Below are 12,983 nucleotides of genomic sequence, written 5' to 3'. Positions count from 1 at the left end.
CACTGTGGGTTGAATGTGAATGTTGCAGCTAGTGGACGCGCTCCGTGGACTTCAAAGCCAGCCGGTCGTTAACGTAGCTAGCGCGTCGACTATACGTTTGATATCTCGTTTGCAGAGTTTTGCTTTAGTGCGCAAATTTCAGTCATTTCAGTTGTGCGAGGTTAGGAATATTGAATGTAATCGATAGCAATGTTGTTTCGTCTGAAAATAACACTGACACTTCTTTATATGTAAAGTCACCGGCAATAGAAATTGAACACCTGGATCCTGAACTATTCGCTTCTCTGAAAGGCGTCATGTGTGTTGCCTAACTCCACGGCGGTGGTAGAAGTTGCCATCGAAAATTTGCTATTTAAATCCACTTTTCGCCGTAAACAACACGCCTTGCAGCGAAGCGAGCATTTCAGGATGTAGGTAACCAATGTTTATTGCCTGTGACTACAAGGGAGCTCTCAGACCGAAGCGACAAGTGACACGTGTCGCTTTGACGCGAGCCCTCAGTAATCAATGCAACCTTTCGAACCGAAGCGAAACGACATTATATACAGGGTGTCTCAAAAGTAATAGCGCAAACTGACACAGGTGAAAGTACACAATAATAGAAGCAAAAAAGTCTCAGTAAACATGTGTCCGCAAGCGAGCCGTTTTCGAGATAATCGCGAATGTGTGGTTACAAGCCGCAACTGACTTCATTGTTTGTAAACGTCGTCCTAGTTGGTAAAATGCTAATAGTGTGTGCGAATGTGTGGTTAGAAGCCGTCACTGATTGCATTTTATCACTTTGCGCGATTACTTATGAGACACCCTGTATAACATTATGCTGCAGCCATAAACCTTCGGGTTTAATGGTAACACTGTTAAGCTTTGTTTCCATGGTAATAAAACATAAAAATGCTGACCAAGGCAGACTTTTATAGTATAAAAAATATACATAAAAACGTAACAGGGTCTTCTTCAGACGAATATTCGTTTTTATGTATATTTTTTTATACTATAAAAGTCTGCCTTGGTCAGCATTTTTATGTTTTATTCGGATTTAACAAGGCTAGATAGTTAGTTAGTTATGCATATTAACCACGCATGTCAATGTTAAGATTTTCACGAGGTTCATCTATCCACTTACAGGTGACAAAGAAGACATGCCTTTTCCTTACGAGATTCGAGACGTCCCTCCGGAACTGAACCAACAACTCCTTAAGGACTTTCATGGGGAAAGAACAGGGTTTATCCAGGTTGGCCCTGAAAAATGGTTCTTCCCTTCAGGGTACAAAGAGCAGGCGGAAAAACTTTACGACTTCAAGCTTCGACCTGATGACGTATGGATTGTTACATACCCGAGAACAGGTGAGTGATGAAGTTAGAAAGTTGCGTCCAACTTTCCAATTTGGGAAGATAGGTAAATGGTATGTACACGTAATTGTAGTATGTCGTAAATAATACTACTTCTATAAAAAATCCCTATTTACTTTACTGCATGTACTTACTTGTAAAGTTTCATAATTACGAACATCGGGGGATATGATGAAGAGGAACATGTATCCTTCTGTACACAAATAGCGCGTTTGGACATGCGACATATATAATACTCACAAGTTTTTTGTTTTTTTAAAGAGTGTCATATTACCTCTTTGTGAAAAAACTCAACACGCTACTGGTAAATCAGGCACGTATGTAGAAATACATTTTGGGGGTGTCCGAACTAAGTGTCTCAAGAATAAAAATTATAATAACTTTTAAATAAAAATAATTATATTATAATTATATGAAATTAATACTAATTAAATATATGAATGAATGAATGTATTATTATTTCATCAATAGGTAAAAAGGCCGAATAAGAATAGAGATATAACAGCATATATTCATTATCTAACTTACGTGTAGTTAAGATCGGCATATATAATTTGTATAAAAAGAAATTAATGTCAAATACAAGTATAATTAAATATATCTTCTTCTCTATATATAAAAACGGATGTATGTGTGTGTGTGTGTGTGTGTGTATATATATATATAGTTGTTTGTTCCGGCATAACTCTCGAACGCCTGGAGCAATTTCAACCAAACTTGGTGCATGTATCACTTGCAATCTGGAAATAATATTTTGGCGTAAGACACCCCTAGGGATGGGGTGGGAAGGGGTGACATGCAAAAATAATCGAGAACCACCTATATTAAATTCCGCACAAACAGACATCCGTGACTGTATGCAATCCGCACAACGATAGTGTTTCTCGGGTTGTTTAACATTCAGGCTGTGTTGCGAATGGAATCCATAGTTCTCGTGACACTCCCAATGCGGTTCAACTCCAAGTTCATCACCTCTCGGCATGGGGGGGGGGAGGTGAGAGGGGGTGAAAAATAAAATGCCACAAATGACCTAGATTAGTGTCGAATACATAGTTTTCAGAGTCGCTAAGCTAATTGGTGACATTCATAATGAAATAAACTATAGTTAGAATTCATTATTTTCCTGTCTAATAGAAGATTGGGATAAATAAATACCCGGGCAACGCCGGCTAATCAGCTAGTATTGAATAAAGAAAAGAGGTTGTTAGATCCAGTTGGCGAAAAGTAAAGTTTCTGATTAATATTGTATGCATACTATCATAAATAGTAGTGTGCAAGCATAAATCTTTGGTACTGCTCTTCAAAGCCCAATGATCTGAATATAATCCTTGCCTTCCAACAAGTTCGGAGGAAATTAATAACCATCGATTATATGCTAAGCAAGTATATTTTCATTATATAATTTTAGTACTTGTAAAGTCTTTCTGGGGGCGGACCCCCTGGACACCACTCTAAATACGACCTTGCGGGTAATGTCAATGTCATTGGTGTTTGCTTTCCTCCTCCAGGTACCACGTGGACCCAAGAGATGATGTGGCTCGTAGGACACGACTTGGACTATGAAAGGGCAAAAGTCTCTCTGATGGAACGATTCCCATTCATAGAGTAAGGTTTTTCCTTCTGATTTATTAATATTAGATCAAATACATACTTTCTAAAGCACATTTTCAATATTTCTGACTTAAAAGAGCACGATTTATTAACTCATATAAACATTGATGTGAGGTGTTTAGAATGCAATCAAGTGTCAACCTTACTTACAGGTAGTACCTACACCGTAGACTGCATTGTTGAAGATGAACGAGTCTCTGATGTCTGTACTCAGAGCCAGTATAATACCCTGTGGAGCTTGTGTTGAGTGCTGTTCTGCCCACGTTTGTTTGTCCTTTCATCAATTTCATTATATCGCCATTCTCATCATCTCGATTATTCAAAAGTGACAGACAAGCGTTGTAAAAAGAAGCAAATCAAATCAAAATCAATTAATGTGGATCAGTCATATAGCTATTGATTTCTGTTCAATCATTGGAAGGTTTCTTTGGCATAATAGGCTTGTCAAGGATTTCGATTCGACCCTGTGACACAATTGCATTTCTCTTCTCAACTTCGTCTCCTTGAACTTCTCGTCAGAAACACACCACATCACTACCTATGCAAGAAAGACAAACACTGTATGTACTACACTCTTAATTTACAAAGCTCTCAACCTCAAGACACCTTCATATCTGCTATCACATTTCTAATTTCTTCACAGTGATACCAGATCACGCGACTCATAATATCTCCATCTGTGTCCACAAATCGAACTTTTCTCCGTATCAGCTGTGGAATCTACTTCCAGCAGAGTTGGCAAAGTAATTTACTCGTTACGTTTCTTTATGTTTATGCGTAATTTACTTATCGTAGAAAACCAGCTTTTTACGCAGATGTAAAAACCTAATTTTCTTTCGTAAACAAATTTAAGTAAATTACATCAACGTAATATTTAAAATATGTCATGTACTTCTTAAACATGATATGATCTGTAAATTTAAATATGGTGTGTGTGTGTGTGTGTGTGTGTGTGTGTGTGTGTGTGTGTGTGTGTGTGTGTGTGTGTGTGTGTGTGTGTGTGTGTGTGTGTGTGTGTGTGTGTGTGTGTCTAGGCTTATGGGTGTAGCTAAAAATACTTCGTGTTTAATGTATTAATGATTAACTTTGTGTGTGTGTGTGTGTGTGTGTGTGTGTGTGTGTGTCTAGGCTTATGGGTGTAGCTAAAAATACTTCGTGTTTAATGTATTAATGATTAACTTTGTGTGTGTTGTTGAGTAAAGGAAAAGCTTCTGTATGGCCTAAACCCTGCCATTTAAAATAATACATTATTCAAGGTTTCATTACAGTTCCCTCCAAAAATTAATTGACTAATTTTGCTGAAATGCAATGCTATACAAGATCTCCAAAGAGCGAGAGCTGGTTTCACCTCATTACCTCACTTTTATGGCAGTTGACATGTCACTTGACACAATCACTCAACATTTCAATGTTTTTAAGGGTTCAAACGGTAGGTTCTCTCGAAAAACGTTTATGTTGCATGTGTCAAGATTAACTAACCCTACTTACAGTCCATTTTATCATATCCGACAGTTCCTTACTTATAAATTTGAAGACATAATACATTTTAAGTTTGATAAGATGTAAGATAAAATGTACTTCGTTGTTTACAAAAGAAAGCCTGATTAAAACTTCTTTTTATTCGATGTCATGTACAATGAATTCAAAACGAGAATGTATCAGCTATGAAATAACTAACAAGCATATTTTGGAGTTATTGTGTGGCAAATACAGAAGAATTATTTCAATTTACGCAATCCTCGAATGGATATCAGATGACACTAACTTCTTTTATTTAGATAACATGAAGAATGTGCTTAAATTCTATCGTTAATAAGCACTCGATTCTTATCTTCAAGTGTCCTTCGTTAACTGTCGTAGCAACGTGGATAAATTATGTCACCTTCTTAAGATTTGTTATACAAGGTCAGTTCGTTTCGTACGAAAATCCAGGCAAGAACGAAAAACATGTAAAAATAAAGGAAAAAAGTAGCGGACATAACGCCTAGGCATTCCTTTCACTAGTTTCATGCAATCATCATTTGCCCTCATCGTCGGCTTTAGTCAAAAGGTGGAAGAAAAGGGACGTAAAATAAGAACAATAAACTTTTCAAGATCGACAATAGAAATGGAAGGAGTTTCTAGGTTCAGAGCAATGAGTCCTTAAAATGGTCCCCCTGGAAAATGAATGTTTACCCAAAAATTATATATTTCACACAACTTCATTTCAGTCACAGTAATTTATGTTCATTATTATAAATTAGTTGAAGAAACATTATAATTTCAGACTGAAATAATGTTTTTTTGAGGAGGCATCACTATTAAGGGGAAAAGTATGCCTCCTTTTGCCCCCCTGGAAAAAATACCTTGCTTGCCCCTCCCTGGAAAAAATCTGCGGACGTCCATGCTTGACTAAATAGATTTCGTTCCTTTTTAAAACCTATGTAGTTCTACTATATAGTACAACTTGCAACAGTTCTTTAATTCAAAGACATTTTTGCAATTATATTTTCTTACTTGGTTTTGTGCATAATCTGAAAAGAACGAAGAAAATCATGTTGTACATACTTTATTCAATGTTGATGTTAGTTTGTTTTGTTATTCGTTACTATGGTGACTGTAGAGAAATGGTTAATATAATCATGTGTTAAGTTACATTTGTCAAGTTATTTCATTTAATTATTGCAAGAAACTGCTCCTCACTGGGGACAGTTGCAAACTTCAGGGTTGTAAAAATCTCATTGACTTTCAATGGGATCGTTACATTCCAGATGTGCTCGTGACTGTACAACGTTTTTTTTATATCGCCGAGTGTCACATCCACCCTTTTCTCCGTTAAATAGTCTCATGCCACGGAACAATCCAGAGCAGTGTTACAAACTGTGCGCAAAATTTACTGAAGAAATATTTTGCAATATTGTAATAAAAGTACAATCTCCAGCAAAATACAAAACAATTTTCCGGGGCGTTCCTGCCTGTACTCAAAAACGTTAATTGTGTTTTCTCGTTTCAGATTCAGCATTCTACTTCACGATGAGGTGATGGAAGAATTGAAGGAGCTCAATAAAGATGCTCCAGAACAAATAAAGAAGCTGGGGTCGATGAAGAAACCTGTGTACGAGATGGTGGACAAAATGGCTTCCCCGAGGTACATCAAGAGTCATCTGCCGTTCTCTCTGCTGCCCCCGAAACTAGCAGACACTTGTAAAGTAAGTATTAATGCAATGCAACCTACTCGTACATACTTAGTATTCTTGATATAATTAGAGTGTCGATTGAATTGAAAAGTCTTTTTATTTGCTACAGAGCGAGATTCAGCCTTGGGCTGCTCTACCTCCTAACTCTGGTGAATAAAAGTTACAATACATATATTTATAATACTGAAAACAGTATGTTAGATATGATAATAACAGGTGCAGCAGTGAAACGGGCGATTTTTGGCAACCCTGGAAATAGCTAGTTACGTAAGGAATCAGAAAACGGGAGTGGTGCCATCTGGACAACAAAACTTTGCCATTGACACTGATATCGGTGTTCAGTCGAAATGGCGTCGTGGACCCGTGAACAACGCGGTTTTGCCGTAAAGGCGTTTTACAAAAACGCTGCGCGGCGACGTAGCTGTCGTATTGTATGGAATTTTTAAATGTCACTTTCTCGTGGAGATAGCTAGTTGTTTGCAATTGTAATACCTTATATATTGTAGAACACTGACGCAGAAGACATCGCCTAGACATGTTAAGGATTTTGTATGTATTGAGCAAGGGTAGGATATGCTGATTTCTCCTGATCGAGAGAACGTAACGAATGCAAGAATTCTGTAGTTTTTGTATTCTGTTCGATATTTTACGTTGTAAATTCGTGCCGTACACCACATCACAGTAATCAAAAATAGGATATATTAGGGTTTCGATGAGATATAATTTCGTTTCTCCAGTCAAAAAGTCTCTCCTCCCGTAGAGTGATCTCATTATTGTTAGTGCTTTTGTGCATTGCGCTGAGATATGCGCTGACCAGGAAAAGTTTGGATCGAAAGTAAGGCCTAGATTTTTAACCGTTGATGCATAAATTATGTTTTTATTTTTGATTTTGATGTTAATTGTATCATAATTTACTTTTTCAAGATGATAGTTAGAGCCTAATATTGTGTATACGCATTTATTCCTGTTAATTGCGAGCCCATTTGCAGTGAGCCACTTGTTAAGGGCATGTAAATCATTGTTTAGATTATCTATTATGTTTAACAAATCCGATGGTGATGACGATATCATCAACTGCGTATCATCCGCGTAACAATGTATATTACAATATAATATGATATATCAGCGACGTATAAGGTGTATAAACAAATTCTCTGGTCTTGTTTATTTCCCTCATTTGCTTCATGTGTTTAATGGTCTTCTGCTTCGTGATTTCCATTTTCAACTTTATTGCATGCCTTGCAATTTTGTTTCCTTATTAACACATATTATTGTTTATGAAATAAAATTATATGTGTGAAATATATAATTTTTGGTTGACTTTCATTTTCCAGGGGGGCGTGGCCCCCCTTGCGGACGTCCATGGTATTAGGTACTGGTAAAATAGGCATAAAACACGGCACGAGAGTGGGCCACTGTTCATTGTCCAGCAGTGTTGCCACAATCTGTAAGCACAATTTCCGTTTGCAAGGGATAAAATTTCCCTTTTTCGCCCATTTTTTCCCTTCATCTAAAGAATTATTAATAATAATAAAAAATATTATCGTTGATCCATGTTCGTATGTATGTATAAAATGTTAAACAATTTAACTTTTAAATGCTACGACGCCAGTGGTCCCGGATTCGAATCCCCGCCTGGGATGACTGTTTGTGAGTGTCCATTCATAAATTTCATCATATCATCACTCATCCCCATCTTTGCAATTAGCCACCCACTCCCAAAGCCGGAACATAAGGGTAAATGGTCAATAACCTCCAGCCCCAAACAGTAACCAGATGTGGACCAACCCAAATTCCACCCTTCCTCTCAGAACAAAGTATACGACAATTCTTTTTTTAAAAAAATTCTCATTTTCATAACTGGAATCTCTTCTAATGTTTAATATAATTAATATTGAGTCTGTCTTAAAATTTCCCTGAAAATTCGCTACTTTTCATCGAATATCCCTTTTCACTTCAAATTAGCTCCAAATTTCCCTTCAAAAAGGGAAATTTCCCTTCATGTGGCAACACTGTTGTCCAGTCAGACGGCCAAATTTCCACAGCACGTGGAGGACGTAGGCCTTGCTTGGGTCTTCGGGTTCGATAGCCGGTGGAGGCACATGGTGGTTCGTATCCCATTATAAATTGTAGGTCCAGTCCCGATTAGCCTTACTGTGCACAAAGTGGACTTAAAACACAAAATAAATCAACCTTGCTTGGGTGCTGTGAGTCCGCGAAAACAGCTAAATTTTTATCCCAAATTTACGCAACCATGCGATACGGATTCAGGGTTGCCACTGACATTTTCTTTTCTGGCGAAACCATTTCCTTGATTTGTTTCAGGTGGTGTACGTGGCAAGAAACCCGAAAGATGTCGCTGTTTCTTTTTATCACCACAATCGACTGTTGACTGTTCAAGGATACCAAGGAAATTTCGAGAAGTACTGGGACTATTTTGAAAAGGATTTACGTAAGGAGCAATTTCTTCTGTCCTCTTATTTATTTGGTAGTGATTGCTGCTACAACTGTTTTAAGCATTCCCATTGGCTGGTAGCTTTTTGGGGTGGTAAATAATCTGTGGTGGTTAGCTTAGGCATGTTGGATTTTGTTGTCATAGAAGAAGACGAAGAAAATGGTTGTAGCAGCAAAACCGACCTATTCGTAATCTACGATTATAAAAGTTATCGGAAAGGGGAATTCATTTTCTCATTAGTATCCAAATGACCTTGTGCTAAGCGTTCTAATTCAATTTCTCACACAACTAATTTCAGAAATTAATGCAAACGATAGTTTGAACATTATACCAAGAGATGGTGCTGATGTAGTGATCGATTGAAAGATGGATTTTAGAAAGGAAGAAACTGTGGACAATTCAAACAATACTTAATTCATGTTTTAAAAATAATAATATATTTACTTGTGTGTAAAAAAAAAGTAAAGTGCTCCCCTGTGCTTAGCACCACGCCATGAAAGCGTATAGGGGGTGTGGGGGTAACGCCCCACACTTTCTTGATCCGTTTCATGAGTGGGGGTGATGTGATCAGCATCACGCCCCTGACCGCCTTTACCCCTCCCCCCAGGGTTTCCCCCAGGTACCCATGTCATTCGACGCTGGGTGGGCGCCGGGGCCGCTTCCATCGTTAGAAAAGTTCCCGGATTTGAACCGGCCGTTTACTTGTTTACTTGTGTGTGGAGAAATGATTGAACATAAATATTGACCCGATCAACATTGTCTCTAATACATGGCAATTATCATATAATATAATGCAAATGAACAAAAATATTGTAGTGCCATAGATTTTTTAGTACCTAACAAACAACTTTTTTATAGTTCCATGGTCGCCATATTGGCGCCACACCATTGAAGCCTGGGAGATGAGGAACAATCCAAACGTTCTCTTCCTATTTTATGAAGACATGAAGAAGGTGAGTGAAGGTCCTATCAAAATTTCAAACTTATAATTTTACTGCCCCCCACTTTTTGCAATTTTTGCGCCAGCAAGATGCTACACCTTATCTAAGAAGGGAAAGTAAACTGTCCTTGCCCCCCTAGTTTTGGAACCCAATCGCCGCCACTGCTTAAAAAGTATACAAGCCTCAGAATAAGACAATGTTACGATCAGTACCCAGTAATGTAAAACAATAAAGATTAATAAGAATCTTCCTATCTCACTACTTCCTTCTCAGCAGCATAAATTCCAAGGAATGGCTTCGAAAATTAATTAAACCACTTTTGGCTAATTTGCGAAGATGGGTATGACTGATGACATGGTGAAATTGATCAATTGACACTCGCAAACATCCATGCCCAGGCCGGGATTCGAACCCGGGATCTCTGGCGTCGTAGCGCGATGTGATAACCACTCTGCCACGGGGACAGGCAATGAATTAAACTCCGAATCATTTCCTCTTCAGTTTCAAGAATTGTCACAAATTATAATTTATTTTGACCTATAATTGTAATTGCTTTACAAAAAGTCAGTGTAATTGTCATAAAATAATACATTGTTTTGCTTATATTGAATTTACAGGATTTGCCAGCCGCAATCAAGAAAATGGCGAAGTTTTTGAATAAGAGCTATAGCGATGAAGAAGTGAAGAAGTTGGCAGAGTACTTGGACATCAAGAATTTCAAAAAGATGGAATCAAGAACAATCATTCTAGAAGCTAAGGGCTTCCGGAAGGAAGGAGAACAACCTTTTATCAGGAAAGGTATGTACGAATGTTGATTGATTGAGTTGGTGTTTTAAGTCCACTTAATGCACAGTGAGGCTAATCGGGACTGGGCTTACAGTTCAAAGTGTGATCCTAAACACTATGTGCCTCCATCGGGAATCGAACCCGGGACCTATTCCAATGTTGGTGAAATGTGCATTCTTCCTATTTTTTATTTTATGTTTCTTTTCTGCCACCTTTGGCTAATCGCGACGACGAGGATGAGTGATATGATGAAATTGATGAAGCGAAACTCACAACGAACGTGGCCAAGCGGGATTCCAACATAGAAACTTCAGTGGTGAGATTGAAAGTTAACATTTAACGTGCTCGACCAATGAGCCGAAATCCGTCCGCATGTTACGTAAATAGTTGGGTGGTGCCGCGGGTGTTGTGAAAGGGGCTTTACCTCATAAAGATGAAGAAGACGTTTTCCCGATTAGACCTCTAAAAGCAACAGCGAATCGTGAATTAATCAAAGAGAAAACTCTGATATCATGTACATCACATGATGACACACGAGGTGAGGTAGGAGGCAAAGGTATATCGAATGAAATTCTCACAATTATGCGCTCACCTGCGTCATAATTGAACAGATTTCTTATGCATGCCTGGGCAGCCTGCATGTAATACGTATATCATTCTGGTATATCTGCATGTATGGTGAGGTACTTATTGATAATTCGATGCTTTACCTTCATCGCGATTGTCGGCGGTCGCAATTATCACAAATTCATACTTACACCTTTGATTTCAGTCCTTGTGTACTTTAATTGCTTTTAATCTTTATAAGGAATTCCTTATCGCAAGACGTTGTCACTTTTAACTTGTCACACCTGCTCTATTTAGTTCTTGATAAGGGACTTGTGTGTACAGCCCAAGTGGGGACGCAATCATGTTTCTTACTTTAATCATTGATGACAATAGAGAGAATATGCTTTCTCTTCTAGGTGCAGTGGGTGGTTGGAATGAGGAATTTACCCCTGAACTTCTCGCGAGAGCAGATGAGTGGATTGAAAAACACCTGAAGCAGACGGATCTAAGATTTCCTTTATGAAGATAGGGGAAAAATTCCACACTAACAGTTTTGTAATCCAACAATCTAATGTGTGCAAATACTTTTCTGACATGTATTCAAGGATGTACGAGAGAAGCCTTTTCGGGGGTTCAAACCCCCTCTGAAATATCTGCGAAATATTAAAAATAAAACATGTAAAATTAGCTTTCCCTGTCAAAGTATTAGCAATAATTATGAATCGCAAAAATCTAGTGTATTTGTCTCATAAGCAGCTGCCTGCATTATGTCGTAATAACAAAAAAAAATTCTTAAACTTAAGCCCACTAAAGTTATTAGACTATTGTTCGAAACGTACAGTAATTCTCATTAAAAGTAAGCCAAAGACAATTGGAATTAGCACTCCAAGTGACGGGGGAAAAATCTCCCCCAAATTCTTGGACAGGGTTTTGAACAGTTCGGAAATTTCGGAAGGTTTTGCATGAAAAGTGCTGAAGTTTCGAAAATTGGTTGGAAATATCTTGGAAATGAGAAAATAATCTCTTCTTGGAGAAAAGGTGTGTAAATTCGAGAGTTCTATATAAATATACATATGTGTATGTTAGGAACTGTCAAACGAGAAATAATAGCAACAATAGCTAAACACTATTTGTGAAAATTATGTACCTATTCAAAAAAACTCCTAATTTTCTTTACGCACACGCCCTTGGAACTGAGTTAACTACATAAACCATATATGGTTTATAATGTTGAAGTAATTTTAGTCTTCCATGTAAAAGGCATATAAGTAATTTTAGACTTTGATTCACCAATTTGTATATCAAATTTTATCATTGTGTATGAAATACTTTGTGTTAATAAAACATTATCAATTGTTGACTCAAACATTTACACTGCGTCCATTCAGTGAGCAAGTTTGTCACTGTAACATCCTGGTGTGTGTTGCGACTTGTCATCCATTTACTTTTATGTCGTCCACCAGCAGGTATCTTGTTCTTGAGCTGACTCTCCCAAGTAGCCATACCTTTCGTGTAATTTCAATACTTTTCCATTTCTCCCGACAATCGATATTATTTTTCTTAATGAAATCTGCCTCAAGGGAGGAGTTACCCTCGCTAACCACGTCCTCTTACTGGACATATTGTGCGTGAGTATCTTCATAATTTCATTGTTGCTTCTAACCGTATCTTCAACAAGGTTGGCTTGTACAGAGAAACTATGGAAACAAACTTTAATGAAGCTTTACAGAGAACGCTAATGAGATTCGACATTATGGATTCAGATTTCTTATTCCCTGAAAGCTCACATATCATGAGACTTCCAACAGAATTGTTGGAGAAGATTATCGCCTACTTGAGCCCCGCAGAAACTGGTAATGCAAGGCTCGTTTGCAAACGGTTCTGTCTGGTGGCGTCAGATGTCCTCAACGCCAGTTTCCGAAGGTTGGATCGCCTCGTAGGAGAAGATCTTCGCCTGGTCGACTCCAGGATGGAAGCTGCGAGGACGTACGAGGACAAGCTGTCGGTCAGCATCCAGATGTTCCTTCTGGAGGTCCTGCAGTCGGATTACAAGATAATGAAGGCTCTGTGCTGGCGGTACCTCCACAAGGGAGACTTCTGCTTCTTCTTCTGTCA

At 38.1% G+C, this 12,983-nt stretch overlaps 1 protein-coding gene across 1 annotated transcript in view; it reads left to right on the top strand.

Annotated features, from left to right (window-relative positions):
- Positions 1-12,222, top strand: part of LOC145990562 (uncharacterized) — a 59,930-nt gene extending 47,708 nt beyond the window's left edge. The window contains exons 8-14 of the mRNA XM_083126254.1: positions 1,126-1,344; positions 2,859-2,955; positions 5,954-6,149; positions 8,463-8,589; positions 9,451-9,545; positions 10,151-10,331; positions 11,285-12,222. Coding sequence (XP_082982380.1) covers positions 1,126-1,344; positions 2,859-2,955; positions 5,954-6,149; positions 8,463-8,589; positions 9,451-9,545; positions 10,151-10,331; positions 11,285-11,391 — 1,022 coding nt within the window. The 3' untranslated portion in view covers positions 11,392-12,222. The remainder of the gene's footprint in view (positions 1-1,125; positions 1,345-2,858; positions 2,956-5,953; positions 6,150-8,462; positions 8,590-9,450; positions 9,546-10,150; positions 10,332-11,284) is intronic.
- The last annotated feature ends 761 nt before the right edge of the window (positions 12,223-12,983 follow it).

This window comes from Lepisma saccharinum, chromosome 7 (genome assembly GCF_977018435.1).
Source record: "Lepisma saccharinum chromosome 7, izLepSacc3.1, whole genome shotgun sequence".
In the NCBI taxonomy this organism is placed as follows: Eukaryota; Metazoa; Arthropoda; class Insecta; order Zygentoma; family Lepismatidae; genus Lepisma; species Lepisma saccharinum.
This window is presented reverse-complemented; position numbering and strand designations above follow the sequence as displayed.